This window comes from Channa argus, chromosome 22 (genome assembly GCF_033026475.1).
Source record: "Channa argus isolate prfri chromosome 22, Channa argus male v1.0, whole genome shotgun sequence".
NCBI classification, from domain to species: domain Eukaryota; kingdom Metazoa; phylum Chordata; class Actinopteri; order Anabantiformes; family Channidae; genus Channa; species Channa argus.
Window position 1 is genome coordinate 11,791,900 of NC_090218.1, and position 22,088 is coordinate 11,813,987.

The 22,088-nt window shown below is 42.5% G+C and overlaps 2 protein-coding genes across 2 annotated transcripts in view; one reads left to right on the forward strand and one right to left on the reverse strand.

Moving 5' to 3' along the window:
- Positions 1 to 1,312: 1,312 nt before the first annotated feature.
- Positions 1,313 to 18,494, reverse strand: arl10 (ADP-ribosylation factor-like 10). Its single transcript, XM_067491689.1, has 4 exons — positions 17,948 to 18,494; positions 12,615 to 12,801; positions 6,271 to 6,446; positions 1,313 to 3,305 (listed from the first exon to the last, which is right to left on the reverse strand). The coding sequence occupies exons 1-4, from the start codon at positions 18,083 to 18,085 to the stop codon at positions 3,132 to 3,134; spliced, it is 675 nt and encodes a 224-aa protein (XP_067347790.1). The 5' UTR covers positions 18,086 to 18,494; the 3' UTR covers positions 1,313 to 3,131.
- Positions 18,495 to 20,731: 2,237 nt separating this feature from the next.
- Positions 20,732 to 22,088, forward strand: part of wwc1 (WW and C2 domain containing 1) — a 47,729-nt gene continuing 46,372 nt past the window's right edge. The window contains exon 1 of the mRNA XM_067491688.1: positions 20,732 to 21,834. Coding sequence (XP_067347789.1) covers positions 21,716 to 21,834 — 119 coding nt within the window. The 5' untranslated portion in view covers positions 20,732 to 21,715. The remainder of the gene's footprint in view (positions 21,835 to 22,088) is intronic.

Genomic DNA, 22,088 nt, shown 5'->3' on the forward strand with positions numbered 1-22,088 from the left:
ATGTACATAAATATGTATAATTAATATTTATCAATTTTAATTGTTTTTAAAAGTTCTTGCTGTTGGCTGTACAGCACTTTGAGACGCTTGTACATGAAAGGTGTTATAGAAATAAAGCTATTATAATAATAATAATAATAATAATAATAATAATAATAATATTATACATCTCTTGAACTTATGTTTGAGCCCACCCAGGTTAAGTAGGGATACATGTACTTGACTCGAGTAACTTGTAGTTTTCAGTTACACTTGTACTTCAGTATGTTTAGAACAAGTTTACTTTTTGTTGTCATTTCTCCTCTGAATTCACATGGTTTCATTTCAGTAAAAACAAAACAAAACACACATTTCATTATGTATTTAGGGACATTTGCTCCTTTTTTAGGATCACAGTTACACACACTCTTTACAGGAAGCTGCCCAGTACAAGCCCAGTTTGACCTGTGGCCCTCTGGCGTTAAAAGCCTGTTAAAGAGCACTGTGACGCTTCGAGTCCATCGTTGGCCTGGTAGTTGCACCGTGACCCGTTCGTTGGTGCTAGTCGGACCCCTGCCCGTGGTCCGGCTGGTACTCTGTTCATCACCTGTAGTTCCATTCGTACTTATTGTTATTAGATATATTCTTTATTTAATTGTGGTGAGTGAGAGTGGTGTGAAAATGGTCAACAAAGGCTGTTGTGTATTTATAGTTTGTAAAGTATATGTGGTTTCCTCGGTCTCCCACGTTCCCCCTTTCTTTACTCTCACGCGAGCACAGAAACAAACATGGTAGTTGGCCGTTGGCTGTAGTCTGTGTGGTGTGTTCAAGTGCCTCTCTCACTGCTGCTTCTTTGATGTCGCTGTCCTGCTGTCTCAGCGAAAACATGAGTCCTCTGCTGCACATGACCCTTAAAATGTGGGGGGTCTCATTGACCTGCGGGGCGACAATGACGCGTCCTGTTGGACCAGTTATGGAACTTTAACCTGCAGCTATGAGGCCTACAAATTTCTCTTTTTTTTTTTACTGATTTGCTCAGTCAGCAGACGCAGAAAAAACTGATGGCAGGCTCATCATTCATCTCATGCCACTGGTTTTTACTTTTAACATGGACACTAAGTAAAAGAAATAGTCAAGTAGCAGGTTTCCCCCTTTTGCCATGAGAGCTTCAAATATTCCACTTTGCATCGCTGACTTTACTGAAGTATGTCACAGTTTGAAAGTCATTTTTTTACCAGCTATATCACTATTTTGACACGTCTGACTCCTCTTGCAGCTTTGAACCTTTATCCCAAATGGATTATTCTTTGAAGAAAAACACACTGAGACTTCATCCATTGGATGGATTTTTCCACTTTAAGAACGAGAAAAACACAAAGACAAGCATGAATTCATATCTAACAGCTCAGTTTGCATCAGACATAAAGACAAGAAACCCAAACCCCTGCAGAGCTACGGTACATCAAAAGGAATAAAAGTTCACTTATTGCAAAAGTCAAAAGCAAACACTGCTGCACACAAACAGCCTTAGAAAATCCGAGTCTGTACATGTAACTTTAAAGACTTCACATGTGGATCTGACTGTACATTCATGTATGTGTTCAGTGGAGTTACATGCTTTCTACACAGTGATCTAGGCTGACAGCACTGTCCTCAAATCTTTCAGTTTACAGAGATGGAGTCTCCTCTAAACACTCAGTCCCCAGTTTTGCTGGTAAAGCTGGTGAAACTCTGCCTTTTTCTACTTGTCATATTGAAAATGTCATCCACTGCTAAAAATAGACCCAAAAGTCCAAAACCAGTTATAGATTTAATTAAAAAGATAAACATGTTCATCAGTTACCAACGGGCTTAGAGCTCAGAACCACAGACAGGCTGGGGAAGTCAGCGGTGTCGGCGTGTGTCTCTGGGCTCAGTTGTGGTTATTCGCATGCTGTGCTCTGATTGGACAGTTGTTTTCTGACGTATCTGCCGCCAGCAGACACACCAATGACCATTTTTGCCGACTACTTTCAATGCAAATAGTGAAAAGAATTTGCTTGATTACACACGTTAATTTGCAGATCAACCAGTACGTCATGATGTCATTAACTGAAACACGAGGTTCAAATTACGTGGGAAAGATTTCAAACTCTAACTATGGTCCGTCATTAGCTTCTGTTATTTTAAAGCTGATTTCACCACATCAATATGGATTAAAAGTCTACTTCTAATATCAAAACTGTTCAGGTAACTTTAAGTTTTCCTTACTGACGTCATGATGAACTGTTTCAGTGTCATCTCCAAATGAAATTGTATGTTTTAACATCATCTGACCGAGACTGGGAAAAGACAAAGTCCAGCAGGATGTGGACAGAAGTATAAGAAGGTTCACGTTAGGTAGCTGATTTAGTGGAGTTGGCTGCTTATTTGTGTTGTGTTGTTGGAACTAAAGTCACACGTGTTGAAACTTTCTCCTTCATCGTTGTCCAAGACTCACGAGAAGTCACAACAACACACTGCGTCTTTCAAGTTCCCCCAGATCTCAGCAAAGCCTTCACCTTAAAGTCTCTATTAAATGCAGTTGATGGATTCATTTCAGCCCCCCAGGGGGTCTCTCCGACCTGCCAGCTCTGAATGCTGCCGGTTTCAGAAAGCAGCAAAGAGAGAGAAAAATCTCTGTATGGATCTACAAACCTGACATCTTTGTGTTGGCATTTCATACACAGCGTGATCAACATGCGTGAATAAACCTGTAAAAGGTTGACATTAACACGGGATCAAAGTCTGAGTCACTGGCAGGAGGTGAACTTTATGGTTCTGAGTCACAGATCTGTGAACAAACCCTCATCCTTCTGTCCCACCCTCTGTCCTCTTCCTCCTCGCTCTGCACCTCCTCCTCGCTGGTGAGTAAGACGAGAGGAGCTGGTAGAAAAATGTGAAATGAGACGAGCTGAAAGAAGATGAAGACGACCATGATCAAAAAGGTTCTGTACGGTTGAAAAAAGGACGAGGAGGGTGAGGTTCTGACATGCTCCTCTGCTTCAGTCCTGTTAGCCTTCGTCATCTCCTCCTCCTCTGCCTCAAAAAAGCTTGAGCTTAAACAAGGAGAAGAAAGAGAAGAATGTCCTTAATCCACGCACCCCTCCATCTCCTCCTTCTCCGTGCCGAGATCAGACGAGCTGGAGCAGGAGGTCCTGGAAGGTGTCCAGGCCCCAGCAGGCCTTCCTCAGGGCTCCATCCGAGCCGAGCTGGGCAGCCAAGAGGAACAGCTTCCGGTTCTCGGTCACGGAGCCCAGAGACAGGGCTTCATGCAGCTCTGCTACGCTCACAGCATCGGGTTTATCCTGTGAAGAGAGTTAACGTCACATAAAGGCCGATACGCTACTTCACATTATAACAGAATGAACTAGTCCTGGACTGAAATAGATTATCCAATGAACTGTGTCTGTCTCTGGTTTGATGGACGTGTCAGGTTTTTATTGGAATAGTGTGCTGCGAGACCAAAGTGCAATTCACGTATCATGTTCGCTTAAACACACGGGGTTTGGGCGAAACCCCGAAACCTTTGTGTTTTTGTTGTGTGAAGCTCACTGCGTTAAGTCTAAATGGTGCTAGTTTTCATAGTGACAGAAACCACAAACCGAGCTAGAAACAACATAGATATGATAAAGATATGTGCGGCCAAAAAAAAAAAAAAAAAAAAAATCGTAATTAGTAATTGGCTCCAGCACCTTGAGAGGACATTGATGATGATGATGACGGACAGATCAGGCCAGTGGTCTCGTGCAACCAATGCGAAGAGTCGACCCATGCGACCATGCGTCACAGTACGATTAAATATGAGATCACTGGTACAGTTATCGATGTGCTTTCATGCAACATACTAAACACACGTGTTAGGAACATGCTGAGGAAACAGCCTGGTGACTCGGGCTGCACAACTACTCTCCCATTTCACCAAATGTTATTTTCATCTTCATCAGGGACAGTTTCCTTTAGTACGATCGCTTTGGATATATTTAAATGATCCTTTGAAAACAAACATTACAACAATTAAAACTGATCAGTTGGATTTTAGGTCCACTGTCAACCTCCAGCGTATTTAAATAATTGTTTTCACACCAGCCATTTTAGCAAACCGAGCTCCAGGAGATGCTCTGAATTCCACCGGGGAAAATGGGACTTGACTTTGCAAGTAAGAACAAAAGCACCTTTAAGTTACATAACACTTCGCAATGTGTCACTACAAATAACCACGTGTCACGTTCTCAAACGGTGGTTGTCTCACTTATGTTCACCACTCACATGTGAAGGCAGTGAGTTTAACGCTGGCCTCCTACACAAACCAATCGTCTATAGACGTCCGCCTCGTCTCTTTTTCAGCACGCGGGTTCTGCTGGGGAACAGTCTTTGTGCAGAGAACAAAGCGGTGGTGGGTGAGAGCGAGTATCACGGTGATGAAGAGCTCCTCCTACTGAGCACATGGCTGTCGTTCCACCTTGGTGGTACCCGGAGGGAGCCCACGTAAGCTGGTGGAGAACATGCAAACTCCACACGCACCGAAAGGCCACAACTAAATATATGTGATGAGTCACGTGATCCCAATCATAACTGTCACTTTATTTTCAGAAATAAACTGCAAAAGCTGCTTTTATGGTTAATTTTACTCCTGTGTCTTTAGTCATGCAATTCAATTCAATTTAACTTTATTTATATGTAGCACCAATTCACGACAAAGTCATTTCAAGATACTTCACACAATAAAGTCAAGATTATACAGATATATTGTGCAAACCCCAGGTGATGGTGGAGAGGAACAACCCCCTTTAACGGAAGAAACCTCCAGCAGAACCAGGATCAGGGTAAAAGCAGAAACCACATGAGTGAAAAATTCCGGTGTGGAACATTTTATTTAGTCTTCAGCACATCTGTAAGTAATGCTAACGAAAGTTAGCTTATGCTGACTGGATGCATTAGCATTTAAACGCTAACAGTACTTTTCCATGTCGGCTGGTTTTCAGCTTATTGTATCTGATGAATGTGTGTTTGTGAACATTTGTTCTGTCTTATGTTTCTCTGAAACACAAGCTAAAATTACTGCAATTTAATTTATAACGTGCATCTTTTGTTACCCTAAGATATGAAGAAATGCCACCTTCCAACATAATGACTTTCTTTCCTGGGACCCTTTATTTTGAGTAGCTTAAAGACCCAAATCGTTCTGCAGCTGGACCGATCTCCCTCAAACAACAGGCCAATGTAAAGTATGTCCTCACTACAGTATTTATATGCTGTAAACCATGGTGGTATTTATTCATTTTAATTTCTCCACCTGATTTAGGGGCCTGATGTCTTTTGCAAATCACATCCACACCTGTTGTTGTTGGTGTTTAATTTTCGATGTTGTAATTTCAAAGTGTGCAGCTTAAACTTGAAAGAAAATCTAGACTCTCAACTTTCGTACTAATGGCAAAGGGTTTTAAAAAATGCACAAGTCTCTGTTTCCTCTCTGTATGAGGTCGGACATAATGTCCCAAGTTTCCTTTTTAATGTTCAAGATCAAAGTACGGAAGGAAGAATGTGTTAGTTTCCCACCTGTAGCTGTTTATAATACTAGAAACTAAAATACTTTGACCTCAGGCTCTTTTCTGACTAATCTTGCACTGTGGGGATATAAGCTGCTCTCTGACAGTACACGTAACAAATATTCCTGCTTCCATTTAAAATCGGGGTCATGCATAATTTCACAAGTGCTGTGAAGACAAATGGGCTGAGGAGGAAATTTGGAAATGTCTATTTCAGGAGTCCGATGGTCTCCATTGGATACTGATGTCAACCTGCCCGCTCCAACACATTTTCTCAGCTTAATTTAATATTCCGTTTTTTTGTTAGACTTGAGTGTTTTTACCAGAAACCCAATGTCCCAGAGTGGGATCACATCAAGGTGAGTATTTAACGTACCACAATTAAGATTTATTTCTGTTACTTTTCTTTCGGTATTTTAGTTTTATTTCCCCAACTAAATCAACATAAACTAACTTTACTTTATATTTTTTGTTGTTAAGTTTGAATTAAATATGTATTTTAGATGCAGCCATCAGCTGCCATAAATTTCTCCACAGTATGAGATCAGTGTGTCACACCATGATATGATAGTTCTGTACTGTGATACTATAACTTTAATTTATCAGAAGGTTTAACTTTGCCGTTGTATATCGTTGTTTTTTTCAAATTGTGGAAAATTAATGGCGACTAAGGGCTGCTGGGATTTTGGCCTGGATTTGATCTAAACAGGACGTGTGGTTTTACCTGCTTGTTGCCCAGCACCACCACGGGCAGCTGGGGCTCCACCTTCAGGAGGCGGTGCAGCTCAGCCCTGGCCAACGGGAGGCGGCCCCTGTCAGAGGAGTCCACCACATACACCAGAACATGAGTCCTCCTCAGGTAGTCGGACCAGTAGCGCCGCAGGTCTTCTCTGCCACCGACTGCAGTGGAGAAAACACCAATATTCACAAACTGAGCTTTGATTCTGTTGACTTGATTCTGTTTTGGACATTTTTTATTCTGCTTTGTTTTTCAGAAACATTTTGTTTTAGACTTCAGGCATCGATGTGCTTCAAGGACGAGAGAGGTGAGAACCAGTGTTTTTTTCATAAAGCACTTTTCTATGGAGCGAACTCAAACAGGAGTTCCTGAGGTTGAAAGTTCTACACATAAGTCTATGTGTTTCCCCACCTTGACTGTAACGGGTGGGGCCATATGAGTTGGGTATAAATACCCCACTTTTTGAGCCCAGCATTGGCTGAATTGTATTCAGAGAAAAGCTGCCAATCAACCGCCAATGGCATCGCTTTCTCATAAACTTCTGTTTTTCTAAAACGCAAGCCATGGCAGCACAGGGAAAACATAAATCCAAGCTGATCATGAGTTTGTTGAGACTACAGACGTATGCACAACTGCATCTCACATACAGGTAGCGTTAATTTATGAAGATTTATTTCCAAATCGAAACAGACTGCGCAAAGTCATAGTAACACAAATGCGAAAAAGCAAAGATGTCAATGCAGCTAAAGAGCCAGATAATTTCCTCGGGAGACGGTGGAGAACAAACACGGAGATAAAAGCTTCGTATGCAGTAGTTTATGTGCAGGTTCATATCCATGTATAAGTCTAAAATCCAGTTTTGTCAAAAAGATGCTCCGGTTAGTTTCATAGTTGTTATCTTCCTCAGCTGTTACACAACATGGTCTGATCGTGTTTCATTTGGAGAAAATACACGGAAATGTAAGTTACTATTAGACGACCTATCAACCTGTTCAAACTGTGGAGGATCCAGCACCAGCACACTTTTCTATGAAGACTTCCGTGTGATATGTTACTTAACTCTGAGGGTTTTTATCCTTTTCATGATATAAGCAGAAACAACAGTGCATTCATACAGAAACAGGATATGATGTCATGTCCTCTCAGGGATCTGTCCGTGGAAACTGTCACTGCAGTCCTGATTCATCACATTGCTTGAGGGCATATTTAGCGGGGCAGATGTTTTTTGTCAGTGCGCTTCAGAGAAGAGGCCTTCGAATGAATCTGACAGCTAAATAAATGCCAGCCCCGGTCCACAGACAAATCAGATAAGCTGTCTATTGGCCGCTAATTGGCCACAGATTAATTTCAGATGCGCATCGGACCAGATGAGATCTAGTTTTCACTGAGGGGTGAAATGGGCTACAACGGCACTTAGTCATTATTTATATCCACATTTCCCTGCTGAGGAAATTGGTCTGGTTCATTTTTCATCTTGTTGCCTCCAGACATGATCTGTCAGCGAGGCTCTGAGCAAAACCATGTAGCTGCTCAGTCTTGTTTCCTTCTATTTTCATCGAATTTCCTATGTTTTTCTCTTCTTGTTTTTATCGCCTTTGCTTCTGCTTCAAGTTCTGCCAGTCTCACATGATTCTTAAGGTTCTTTGAGGAACTGCAGCTGGATTCACACAGAGATTTGTCCTCCTTGGAAAAAACCAAAATGCAGTTTTAAATCGTTAGAAGGGAGCAGTGTGTTATGCCGTGGGGCCCTGCTCCACAACAACAAGGCAGCATTGTGCGGTGAAAAGTTCCATCTGGTTCCACGTTTTTTTCTGCAACGCAATGTGACCGAGAACAATCGGGCAGTCGTCTAAATGCACGCACATATTCTTTTGCATTACTTTGTCACAAACGACGATAAATAACTGCCACCGCGATGATTTTCCTGAGTTGATAAGTCCGGCCACCGGGTGACTGTGGCTCAGAGGGTAAAGGAGTCAGCAGGGTTGCTGGTTCAAGTCCCAGCTCCTCCAGTCACTTGAGCAAGACACTGAACCCTGACGTGAATGAGATGCAGCGTAAAACGCTTTGTGTACTGATAAGACAGAAAATTGATGAATTTTAAACCCCTTACTCCATTATATTTCACTATCTTACTTGGATATGACATGTCCCAGCAAAGCAGCGCCCTGTGTTGAGAATTGTTGGTCTTGAGGTTTTTATTTTCCCTTCTTACAACTTCATTCTCCTTTTTATTCACTTCTCTTCAGAGTCATCATTGCGGTTCTTAATAGAACTGCATTAGTGTTTTTCATGTGCTTCCTTATAGCCGAGGACATCTCACTCGGCCTGAATGATAACACAATCTGTTTAAGCATTTCTATCATTTCAGAAAGAATGTGTCCACAAATTCCAGCTTCAGCTGAGGGAAAGTTTTCCAGGAACTTTCCCCGGTCGTGCTCTGCAGGAGAACTAAACGGCAGCTGGAACGAGCAGCAGCGCCCGGCAGCCCAGCAGATCACTACTCACACACTGATGGCCATGAGTTCACTGTCTCCAAATTCAGCAGGACGCAGCAAGAATTCATTAGTACTGGACTTAATGGAGAGTGTTGCTAGGAAACTGGATAGTGATGCACCTTGTTGCCGGTGTGATGTAGCAGCAATAAATACCTGTTTACACGATGTAGTGCAGAGGGCGGCTCTGCTGCACTGGTGGGACGCTCATCCTGCTGCTCTACGGGACACTTTTTAGATGCACAGCCAGCCGGCACTGGATGCCGTGGATGCGTTGCACTATATGCTGTAGTTGTAGCAGCACAAACCCTATTTTGTCTTTTGTGTGCGGAAGCTATTTGTATTTTTACATTTGGTTTTAAGGCCGCACAGGTGTTTTATACCGGACTTGGTGTAGTTGGGGAAAAAAAAGACTCAGCTTTATGCCCTGAGATGAAAGATTTGCATCAGTGTGCTCAGTGGTGGGAGTCTGTGGGACCAGAGTCTGTGTCAGAGAGGGGACCAACATCAGAAAGAAGCTGTTTCTATTGGCAAATAGTCAAATATCATTTTCACTACTATTAGAAATCTCCACATGGTCCAGAACCAGGAAGTTTAATCACATATCTTTGCATCATTCCAGTGGCTTGCTGTAAAGGTCAGATCGGATTTTAAGGTTCTATTGACCTATAAGATTTTAAATGGCACAGCACCAGAGTATCTATCAGACTTTGTTCCATCTAGAGTTAAGAAATGAAATGGAATCAAATTAGGCTAAAAACCTTCTTGCATCCTGACCCTCACAGCTACGGACACATTGTCACCTGTATAATTTCTTATAGTTTCGAATTTATTAGCTGTTACTGTTATGTAGGTTTTCATCCATTGTTTTAATTTTAAGTTTCATTTCTGATGAGCGTGGTTTGCTTCTGACTGGTGTACAGCAGAACAACATTTGATTTGACATTTGTATTGTGTCTCTAATGTTCCAGCTCCAAAACAATGTTCACTTTTTCTTTCAAAACATTTCAAAACCCTGCAAATCACATTTTAGACACAAAACACTCTCTAAGCACTGTAGACTATTATTTCTTCCTTTAAAACTTTCTCCAATTTCTGACACCAGACAGTTTTCTGAGCTTTCAGATGAACGTGTGTGTCCACAACAAACATATTTGAGTGTAGCAGCATGGCCTGGTGTTAGTACTGGAAACTGCTGTTTCTTTAATGGCGTCTATGCCAGATGTTAATTTCTGAGCTGACTGAGTTCCTCCGATCAAGAACAAACCAGCTCATAATGTACTAACTGTAGCATTTGCTCATTCTCTCCCTGAGCACCGTACAGTTCCTAAGCTGAGTGTGTGTGTGTGTGTGTGTGTGTGTGTGTGTGTGTGTGTGTGTGTGTGTGTGTGTGCGCGCGCGCAGTGACCTGCCAACACGCCCGTGCATCAGTGTAACGGAGACAAAGACTCCAGCACTTACTGCACGGACTACACATTGTACTGAGAGGTCCTGACTGGGTGGGCGGTGGCATGTGTCGCTTTCGGAAATGAGAAAAAAGACTATTTGCATCCTCGGATCTCTGTGTTGGGATCATAAATAAATCAGCCGCTGAGCGACAGTGCGTCCACAGAAAGTCATTGTGAGGCCGACTGCTGCTCAGCGTCTCACACTCACACTGGCTGAATGAAAAGCCAAGTCACTTGTGCTATTTTTAGCAGAGTGCTGCAGCTTTCACTGGCTAATTTGTAGGATTTATGTGTTTGCAGATATAGCTCACGTTCAACCTGGGCTTATGCTTTAGTCGGTTAAATGCATGAGTTCATTTGCATGAAGTAAAACAGTTACAGTTTCACTACAGCAGACTTGACTTTCATGATGTGTTCAGGTTTCCCTCAGCCACAGAACTCACATGGACTCATCCTGGTGATTTCCTCTGTGCTGGCAGTGATGGATGCAGCGAGCGTTCGGGAAAAAATGCAGGAGGCCAACAAGTGAAATCTGGTTCAACAGAAAACACTTTCTTCCTGTTTGTTACAGATGGCAGTGACAGCCCAACTGTTTGTTCCACGGCAAAAGATTTCAAAATCTATTTTAATGACTACGCGATGCCTTTTCGTGTCTGTCACGGTTCACAGGGGACGAATTGTGACAGCTTTGCTCAAACAAAAATTACCACCTGCCTCCAAACGACTTGAAATGCCAGCGTTTACGTGTCTCTCTCACCTGCTCTTTTCTGTAAGAGGCCACAAAATATCCGAGTGGAGACGAGTATTCTCTCAGGATGACAGCACGGAAAAGCTGCTTTTGTGCAGCAGTGGCTGGTCAAACAAATAAAGAGATTAGCCACATGCGTTAATGTTTCAGTAGTTTGGATGAGCACGTGCACTTTCTGTGACATTAGTTCACTTATGGAAGAATCCAGGAATCCTAGTCTGGGGTTAATCCGGTTCTATTCTCTTTGTATTTGGATGGAAAAGAAGCCCTGCAGCCGCATTTTGCATTGCTACGCAGCTCGTGGAGCTGCAATGCTGTTTGAGCAGAACTGGAGAAGAAGAAGAAAAGCGTGTTACATATAATAAGCAATTATCTACTTAATTTACTTTTTTTTGTACTTAAGTTTGCTTATTGTTATCGAGTAACGAGGTGCATCAGAGTTACAAATAAGTACACAGTAAGTTTCATGTACTTAAACTGTAAGTCATGGGCTTCCAGAAGATTCTTCCCTTAGTCGAGCAGCGTTGCCAAGATGTTTTCATCTCTAGATTCCTGCCACTTCGTCACTCTTACGCAGTGTCACAACACATATTTTCGCCCAGAGTTGCATGAATGTTTCACCAAGATCTTGTATTGATAATGTGAGAGTCGGACCAGTGCATAAAGTATTAAGTTGATCCACGAGTGAAAAGGATGTTTCTAACCTGAACACGATGAATCCTGGAATTGTCATTTTGAAGTGTGTCTGACCCACCAGGGAAAAAAATGATGCATCAATGTTGCCTCTACAATTCTGTCAGAAATAACTCGAAGCTGACGAAAATCATAAAGGAATTAAAAGAAAGAAAGAAAAATGTGCTTTTGATTTTTGATTCTACAGAACATCTTAATAATTCAACAAAGGCCAAACCAGACAACGGACCGGCTTCTTTTCTCCAATTTACATCGTCCAAATGACTGATTACAGTATTGAAGATGTGAAGCTATTGACAGGAAACTGCTTATTCGAATTATTTATTATTTAGGATCCTTTCTAACAAATACACCGGGGACATTTGCACTACTATTTAAAATATTCCGTTGAACCAAAAATTAAAAAGAAAGTCACTTTTTCAGTTGCTTTTCTTACTTTGGTCAGTTTCAACAACTCGTGAGAATGTTTAAACCCTGCTTGCTTTGGCAGCTTAGCACCTGAGCATGTTCACACATTACTTATGCAGAAAGGTGTCATGGTCTTTCAGTGCATGTAGGAAGGAGGCAAACATTGAAGGTTTCCTTCAGCAACTCACGTGATACACACACAAACTGTGAGGCAGGCGTCAGCCACTTGTGGGGATTTGAGCCACGAACAACAAGCAAAATAATTAGTTAGTTGTTAATGATAAAAAGCCCAATTTTGAGGACGTCTCTAGTCACTAATTCCCCACAATCGCTATTTCAGGCTTTGGATCTTCTGTTGAAGGAGAATATAGTTCTCCAGCATGGAGTTGTTTTGTTACTATGCAAGTTTAATGACACAAGTGCACCGAACAGGGAGAAAAGTTTTCCCCGTGCTTTTTGATGACAAAGACGTAACTGCCTTTGAGACTCCACACAGAGCCCGCGGTGCTCGAGTCGGAGGATAAAAGAGGGTCTTACTCTCCAGGAAGTCGAGCTGACAGGCGGGGGCCTTCAGGCTCATGAAGTTAAAACCGCGGGTGGGCTGGCAGCTGCCTCTCTTAGCCGTCGGCTCACCGGGTGTCAAGCCCTGTAACATGCTGCTCTTCCCGGCTCCGTCCAGACCCAGGACCAGGACCTGGCGCTTCCCACGCTCCTCCTCCTCCTCCTGTGTGCAGAAACACAGACACGAAGAGTCCAGACATGTTCAGAAATGTAGATATGCAGAAAAAAAACCACATCATTTATTTACCACTGAATGAAATTATTTGCTCAATCTAACTAGTGTTTTTATGTATCTGCCCCATCTGAATGTGAATATAGTGCTGCTGGAACATAAAGCTGTTTTCAGATATGCATCCATCCTGATTTATCTGTCTTCTGATCCCCCAAAATGGCCAAAATAGAAATCAGAACATGCCTTAACTTACAGCTGTATTGAAGATGGGAGTCAAGAGTCCAAAGAGAACTTAAAAAGCGTGAAGCTCATTTTGCTGTTTGTTTGAGTTGGGGGTAATTTATTTAGCCACGTTAGCAGTAGGGATCTATCTGTCTGTTGGTCCACGTCGATGGCCCAGACTAAAGTATCTCCACTATCATATCAGTTGCACTGAAGTTTGTACAGACATTGATGGACCCAGCAGATGAATCCCAATATTAACCACCTCGATGAAAATTGAGCAGAAATGATTAACAACTGCTGGGACATTTCCTCCGGTTCCATCATGACCTTCATCCATGGCATTTTGACTCACACAAGAATTTTAAAATCTGCCCTGAACTTTTCATTAGCTGCCATTTTCAGGGGAGAGTTTCTGTGGGTTCAGTGTTTGGTGGAAGTGGTCAGTGGAGTAGTACTGCATTATAAGAAGAGCTGGTTTTTAAAGTTTTGGCCTCATCTTTCATTTTTAGTAGGGAGGCCAAAACATTAGAAGCACCTCTTCCTTTAACGCACTCCAGTACGAGTCCACTACCCACTTTGACCTCAATAATAGTAGAATTAGCACCTTTCTAACTAATCATAACACCGTAAAGGTGGAATTCATAGCAGAGATGATATTTTGCATTCGGTTGCACAGGTGTACCTAATATAGTGGCCATGAGCAAAAAAAAACCTTGCAGTTTGTGTCCAGCTCAGTACCTTTGTGATGAAGTATTTTCAGATAACCCTGATTTCAAACAGCGGTGAAATAAATCATGAATCCTCAGCAAAAAAAAATTCGATGCCAAACAATTTTTCGAAAGTCACTGACCAAGAAATTTGTCCAAAAATCAAACAATTTGAGACCTGGAAAACTATAAATAACCAGGAACATTTTTACCAAGATTCTGTTCATTGTTTGATGAAAGGCTCTTAATGATTGATGTCATTCATAATAATGGTGCTTTCCACAGATTAGGGAGCAGTTTGCATCGAACGGGGAAGCGATGGGGCTTTTGCAGAGCAGATCTTATGTGTGCAACTGAACGCGATGACCGTTTGGGACTTTGACCCTGGGTGTGCTGAAAGACACCTCATACCTACCGTGAATATGAATCAGCGTCTGCAAACCACCAGAGGCAAAAGTCCTGATATTCCACTTTAATGAAAGACACCACAGAGCAGCACCCTGCTCTTTGTAGCTGTCCCTCAGAGATCCTGCACATGTCAGTCATCTTTTCACACGTCACACAAGGTCTTTATTCATGCTGTGTGCAGACATGCGGCCGCAATTGCTATCGGCCACTTTTAGCTCCGACACTAAAAATATCACTTGGTTTACAGATGATCTCATGACAATTTTCCAAACTGCACCTGCACGATCAGCCCAAGTTTGAATTCTCGACACATCAAACTGCACCACAGCTACTTTAGCTGTGTCTGTACATGATGATCACATTTTTCTAGCACCGACTGCTGTTGCCGAATGAAATGTGGCAGCAGATAAACATGTTTGCTTTGACTGATCTGTAGCTGGCCTCAGAGTGCTTCTGGGTAAGGCAGACCTCCGGGAGCCTAATCTCAGAGCAGCACAGGCTGTGAGGCTGCAGAGCTCGTATCGCTTTTCCTTTTCTTAGCACTATCAGCATGGACTTTGTGCAAAGTGATCAATTGTTGCACGGTTGTTCCCTGCGTCGGTCGTTCAATTCGATCTCAGTGTTACACAGACCAGTAATCTGCACTAATCTCTCTTACCTACCAAAACATTCCACACCGATTACTCTTTTCTCGGACAGGTTCCAAACTAAACCTCAGCGCTGGCCGTTTGTCTCATGCTCCGGTTGTAAGACGTTTCCCGTCCGTTTAGACGTTCCTCATAAAAAGCCACTTATACTTCATTGACGTGTGTTGTGTTTTTCCGCACCGCAGGGACGAAGAAAGCAAAACCAAAGAAGCCCAGCTCAGCTCCAGATTTGCTCTGCTGGATGTGACAGTGATTAAACGTCTTGCTCAAGGACACTCCAGCGAAGCAGATGCTTGGCAGCACAGTAGAGACACTAACGCCAGCTTGCCTACAATGAACACGCAATGAATAGCAAACGTGGAGCTGGGTCTTATTGAGGGAAAGAAATGAAAGAAACCAGGATCCTCCCGTACTGTCACATCAGTCTGTTGTGTTTCAAGAGTCCTTCTGGGATGGACTGTTGTGGTTTCTTTGGTCTGCAAACACTCTCTTTACTTTCTGACTTTCTATCACAGTGGCACTTAAAACTACAGGGCCGCTGCGATTTGCTAATTGAAGGTGGCCTTAATGGTTTTAGTCATGAATATGCTTCAACCTGTACATGTGCCATTGTGTCCACGGGGCCCTTTATCATTCCTGTCTGCAGCAACACATATTTCTATAACTGTCCTCATAGCGTTGCTCCTCGACAGTAATGCCCAGGCGCCGATGGACAGTTGGAAGAAGGTTCTGCGGCATCAATGTCACAGCTTTCGGAAGGATAAAAATGTGACCTGCCTTCGTACTTGGACAGATTTCACCAACTCAAACTCCACTGAATCATCCGTCTGCAGAGTTTACGTGCGGTGCCCTGCACGGTTTGCTAATTAAACAATTCATATTAACATAATGTGTTCATTCTGACAAAACAGTTGTAAACGAGGCCTATTATGTGCAACATCATCCGATCTTTGTCCTCCTGCTTTTGGCAGACGTGTAAAAGCTTTGCTGACATTGCAGAATTGCAATTATCACAATATAACTAAAATGCCAACAAGCCCGTCTGAATCAAAGGAGCTTCCAGTTGTAAAACCTGCCATTATCTTCTAACCATATACATGCTGTTCGCGAACTATGTCTGATGTTTGCCACATTTTTCTGCTCTTCAGACACAACCGATGCTGACTCCAGCGACATCACATGCACACGCATCCCTCTGGACAAAGGCTACCATCACAAACAAAGGGTCTTAATGAAAACCTTAGCGATTATTACTGCAGCTGCTAAAAAGCCTCAACATGACACCGTTTGCGCATCTGCTGAAAGATCAAAATGGCCCCAAAACTGGAGACACAGTCTGTCAGTTTGTCTACGCAGCTGTTTGTACAGTTTATCCTGCAGATGAATCTTCTTCCGCTGTTTCTCTGACGGTTTGCCGCTGTGTGAATGAGCATGTGCAGCCTTCCCACCTGCTGGAGCTCCCTCAGGTCGAACACATGCTGGTGCCCACGTTTTCCGAGGCTGAAGCGGCTGTGCAACACTTAGACTCCGTAGATATAAACATTTATGTCCCCTTCTGCAGCGAGCCGTCACCAGACACTGACAACAGAATTCTCTAAAGACAGACTGAGCCAGATAAAGCAGGCTAAGCCCATTACAGCCTGCTGCTGATGGAATCTAGAAAACAAGATTAGAGACATGCAAAGAGATTTTATTAAGAGATTAGTTCTGCAGCTGAGGGGCTCCATTGTCAAATCATTCATTAGGATCCACAGACTGTTTCTGTGTCTGCAGAAAACACACTCCTGACAGTTTTATTACCTCATTATGTGATGTTTCAGTAGAAACACAGCATCTCCATTAACGCAATGTTCATCAGCAATATGAGCCAAACAACTGCAACTAGTTTTGCATTTTTTTGCCATTTGACTCATATTTAGGATAAAGTGTTTACATCTAACACGAGTAATGTGCTTAATGATGTAACGCTGTTTTCTGTCAGCAGCTCTTTTTTGCTCACCAGCTGACAATGAGCAGAGTTTAATTACTCTCCCCAACTGGTGTTGACAGTGGCTCGTTGTATCCCAGCGGCCAACTAAACACCAACTTCCCACCTGATGGCATCCTGTTGTCTCTACCCCGCAAACCCGAACACACCTGCTTCGTATGTGATCACACCACACGACGGGGTTTATGTGTTGTTATCACCGCAGCTATGGGCCAGTAGGTACCTACTCCACGTGCTAGGAAGCATTTTTTCATTATGGTTCTTGGTTTTACAGGCCGTGTGGTGAGTTTCAATACAAACTAAATTGCACAAATGGCATCTTCCTGAGTTCGAACTGAGGTCTAGTTGAAAAAACGATCAAACACCATCTCCCCGTGTTTTTCCTCTGGCTGCTTCAGCTTCCTCCTACAGTCCAAAAACTTACAGTCAACTCGTGATTCTTAGATGTGCATGAATGTGGGTGTGAGTACTTGTCTGTCTGTATCAGTCCTGAGACAGATTAGAGACCCGTCCACAGTGAACTCTGCCTCCAGCAGCCCGAAGACCTTTAACATCAGCAGATGCTTTTTATGAATAACAAACTTTACATATCTATTTATTATAAATCAAAATAGCTCTTTTGCACTTTCATTCATTCACAATACTTTATCTTCAACCCATCCTCAAAACCACCATCATCACCATCATCATCATCTTTACCACCACTAACATCCAAACCCTCACCACTGCCACTATCTTCATTCATTATTCATTCATTTTAGTGTTTCCCCTCCATCACCATCACATAATAAAAGAGAAAAGCTTGATCATCACACCAGTGACATGTCACTTGTTCATTAACAGCATCACCTTCATCATCATCATCATCATCCGCGTCACCACCCACTCACATCTTCATGTTTTCAAATCCGATGATCATCAATTAATCTTCATCCTCACCACTGCCACTGTCACTTGTTCACCAAGCATGGTTACATCTCCATCATCTTCCTCACCTTCAACTCAATTACATTTATCTGAATTCTGCACTGTTTCCTTCCTTCAGTCACTCAGGCGTAAGATTAAACACCTTCCTTCAATGAATAAAATAAAATTAAGAGAAATCAAATAAAAGGATGGGGGTGGCGGGGGGGGGGGTGCAATTTAGAAACGTGCTGTCCCACCTCCTTGATCGTGCAGTATTCCGCTTGTGGTGACCATATTCGCCTCTTGTAGAAGTAGTTCAGGGCGATGAAGAGAGCGGAGCCCAGGGCAGCCACGGCGGCGGTCAGGGCGATGGAGATGTGCCGCAGAAGAACCATGTGTGGAGCGCACCGATCTTCTCCTGGAGCCGGGGTTTGTGTTGGGGGGAGAAAGCTGAGCGGGAGTCACTGCGTCCTGGACACCGACAGAGCGACAGTGCTGAGAGCGCCTGGCGCTGGACGCACTACATGTGACCCAGCTCCGGCGGCTTGTTTGGTTTCGAGACGCGCAAGAAGGGGAAAAAAATGCTGCGTTCAAGGGCTGCTCGTAAATTTTGGCTCCTCGCTGAAAATGAGACTTTTAGCGCTCTTGAGTTTGACTAGAGACAGCAAACAGGCGGCTGTGGCGCAGGAGATAGAGCAGTCGTCACAGCTGTTGGTTCGATCCCCAGCTCCTTGAGCAAGACATTGAATCCCAGCTTAATTGCTCCTGGCGAGTGTTGGTCATTGGTGTGTGAATGTGAGAATGAGGAGCAGTGTGAAGCGCTTTAAGTACCAATAGGTAGAGCAGAGCGTTTACCACGTATAATCCAGTACAAGACAGACTTTGCTCGTACTGAATACATGCTTTAAATGTACGTGGAGTACTTTTTAAAGCATGTATTGAGTAGTATTATTTGAGTATTGCACTTAAGGACGATATACATTTATTTAATGCTTTCTCCACATTTTCAATTGAATAATTATACATTTACTTCACTGCATTTATTTTAAATCTATGTAGTGTTTTAACTAGAAGCTACTAGTTACTTTTTGGAATCAGGTCAGTTAAACAAAATACAATAAAATCACGACTTTTTTGAGACAGTTCAAATAGTAGTTCAAATTACAAATATTACATTTGAAACTTGTGATGATCAATCATCACATTAGGTTGTTAAATAATTAGATGCTGCACCATGTTATGAACAGATTCATGCATCAATAGTTAGGATCCAATTTTATCATATTAACTGATGAGCAATTCTGGCTGCATTCTGCAGCTACTTTTACTTTTGATGGTTTTTTTTTGAGCTAATACTTTTATACTTTTTACTTAGGCAAACTTTTGGTTACAAAACAGAATATTTTTACACTGTGATAACCAAAGAAAGTTAATGATCTGAGAAAATCACTGCTATTTTAAACAGCATTGAATTTGATGCTGTGGTAACTCCACTAGTCTAGAATAGAATTTATCTTAGATTATATTCAGCAGTATTGTCACTGTGCACAATACAATGTAGTACAGACATAATGAAATGCATTAAAGTGAGTAGATTTCTAAGTAACAGAAAATCTGAAAGAATTCACTTAAGTATCAATTTAGTTACTTAACGACTTATTTTTGCAAGTGAACTTTTCAACACAGGTGAAACATTTAAGTAAAAAAAAAACACTGTGAGTAGAGAAAACAACACGTTTTATATTAGGTTCTGTTTTCATTCATCATTTATTCAGAACTGTATTTGTCAATTCCAAAATACTGGGTCAATCAAATATGATTTTCTTTTTTAAATCCCACTTTACCATTTCGCTGAAAATGTGGTTGGGATTATGTCCGACGGGAAATGAATGCATCAGAACCGGTTTGGCAGTAACAATTTCAAACGTCAGTGTTTCAGCTGAATCAGCTGAGAAGGACCTGTTTGTCTGTCTGATGTGATATGAATCAATTTCTGTGTGTTTGTGTTGAACAGAACTGATGTGTCCCAGCAGAAGAGGATTAGCTCCATCTAGAGTCAGGTCTGATTCACTGATTCTCCTGTTTGACCCAGTTTTGTTCCTCACTCAATTTATTCAAACTGCACTTAAAGGGAAAATATGTTGTTGTCTTCACAGTAGAATCTCATATTTTCATATTTTATTCTAATCTTTTCAACAGTAGTAGAAGAAGGGAATTAATTCCTTTGTGCTAAATCAGAGTAACAGTTTTCTTGCTCCTCACATTAGACAAATCAAAATGAATCGATTTTTCTATATTGTCATTGCAGGAGCAGCGATGTATTTCCATTTCGCTGTTGCCGTCTTTCAGGCAGATGAACGAGGATGTCGATGGTGTCTTAGTCTCTTTTTTACCTCCTCTCCATAGATGCAGATGAGGAAACTTGACTTGAAACCAATTTCCATCGCTCATCATGAGGATCCACTCAGCAGGTCACCATGTTGGTCTCCAGGGGGCGCTGTGAGCTAGAAAGTTTTGTCAGTAGGTGACAAACCTACTGACCTATCAAAACAGAACAGGATCATTGCAAGAAATTAACACAATTCTCAATTAAACAATCAAGACAAATGATAGAAATCTATGATAAGTTTGTCACATGAAGAGGGATGACCTTTGACCTCATATACATTATGGCTGGAGAAATTTTAATCAGACCCAAATGTAAATGAGCAGCCGTAGAAGTTAAAAACAAGAAAGATAGAAATGCTCCCTGGCTGATACTAATCCCTAAACGGGCCTACAGGGCAGAGGCCAGAGCCTCTAAAGTTTCTGTTCATATATTTTGTTTGAAAACATTTAAAAGACAAAAAAATTATCAATCACAAACAGGCACAAACGAAATATGGACGAAACTAAAACAGGACACAGAACAAAGCAGAAATAATAATAATAAGAGACATGAAATGAACATATACACAAAAACTGTCAAAAAATACCACAACTAGCAGTAAAAAGTGAAGATTGAAACAGATGTTTTGTGTGACGTCGTGTTTAAAACGTTGACCATAGTGACCGGAAGTTTTATTTTGCTGGAATCGTTTATCAACAGGCGTCTTATTTTGAACTCCGGAAGTCGTCGCAGTGAACGTGCGTGACTTGACAGCCGACGACCGGCCGAAGTCACAGGGACTGAGGACAGACTTTACCGCCGCCGCTCACCGGCCGTCCAGCTTTCAAACGTATCATTTCATAGGATAATGGACAAGTTTCTGGCGGATTTAGCGGCTCGTGGCGGCTGTGGATTAGCGTGTTACTTTCCCCACTCAGCGGCGCTCGGACTGTTCGTTACCCCGCGGCTGGCGGCTAGCGTCGGTTACTGCTGCTAAACATGGTGGCCTGTAGGCAACGAGAAGAAACGAGCCGAGTTTGGGGATTTTAGAGGATTTTTTTGACGGCGCTGTGAGACGTCGCTCCTCCGGACACATCACTGCCTACTCGCTAGTTTTACTTTGACGGCTGTGGACTTCGGCGTGAAGCAGCCGTTGTGTTTACGTTGAATCCGAGCACCACCACCACCAGCAGCAGCAGCAGCCGCAGCAGCAGCAGCCCCGTTTGTGTCCCGTGAACCGTGGATAATTGTACTTTGCTTCTAAAGTTGTCCCCAGACCGACTGAAAGTTTCCCAAAACGGGGAAAGTTTGGAAAATGTGCCCACAGTTGGAAAAACAGGTGAAATAGTACCGCGTCGTGGGTGTGTGGTTGTTGGCTTTGTACCGACACTAACGTTTGAAATGAATTGATGCTCAAGTGCAACCTGCTGGAACAGTTGGGTCCCCCGAAAGTCTCCCCCCGCTAATTCGTATCTTAATATGGATGATTGTTATGATCGGTTTTATGGCCTAACTTAATTCAAACCCCGCCAGGCCTGGGATTTCTAACATAGTTGCTGCATTGTTTTTGCCGCTGATGATGACCGAGAAAAGCGATGGTTTCCCTTCGTTGTGATTTTGAGTAGAGAGGAGTTAATTACATGGAGACTCGCCTGACATGCCAAGGAAGGAGTTGCCACTACCTGAGGGTTGGGAGGAAGCCCGAGACTTTGATGGCAAAGTCTATTACATCGACCACATTAACCAGTGCACCAGCTGGATCGACCCCCGAGATAGGTAGGAGTGTGTGTGTGTGTGTGTGTGTGTGTGTGCGCGCAGAATGGCTGACCTTTGACCTCTGAACATCCACTAATTAAAAAGCAGATCCCCAACATGTTTCAGAAGTAGTAGGCAATAACTCTGTACGATGTTCTGCAAATATATGATCAATAAATATACGTCTTGATCATACTTGTTATTGATTCTATAACCCCCCCCCCTCATAAAAAACTAAACAAGACTGAAGTACAAATTTAAAACAATATTTTGGG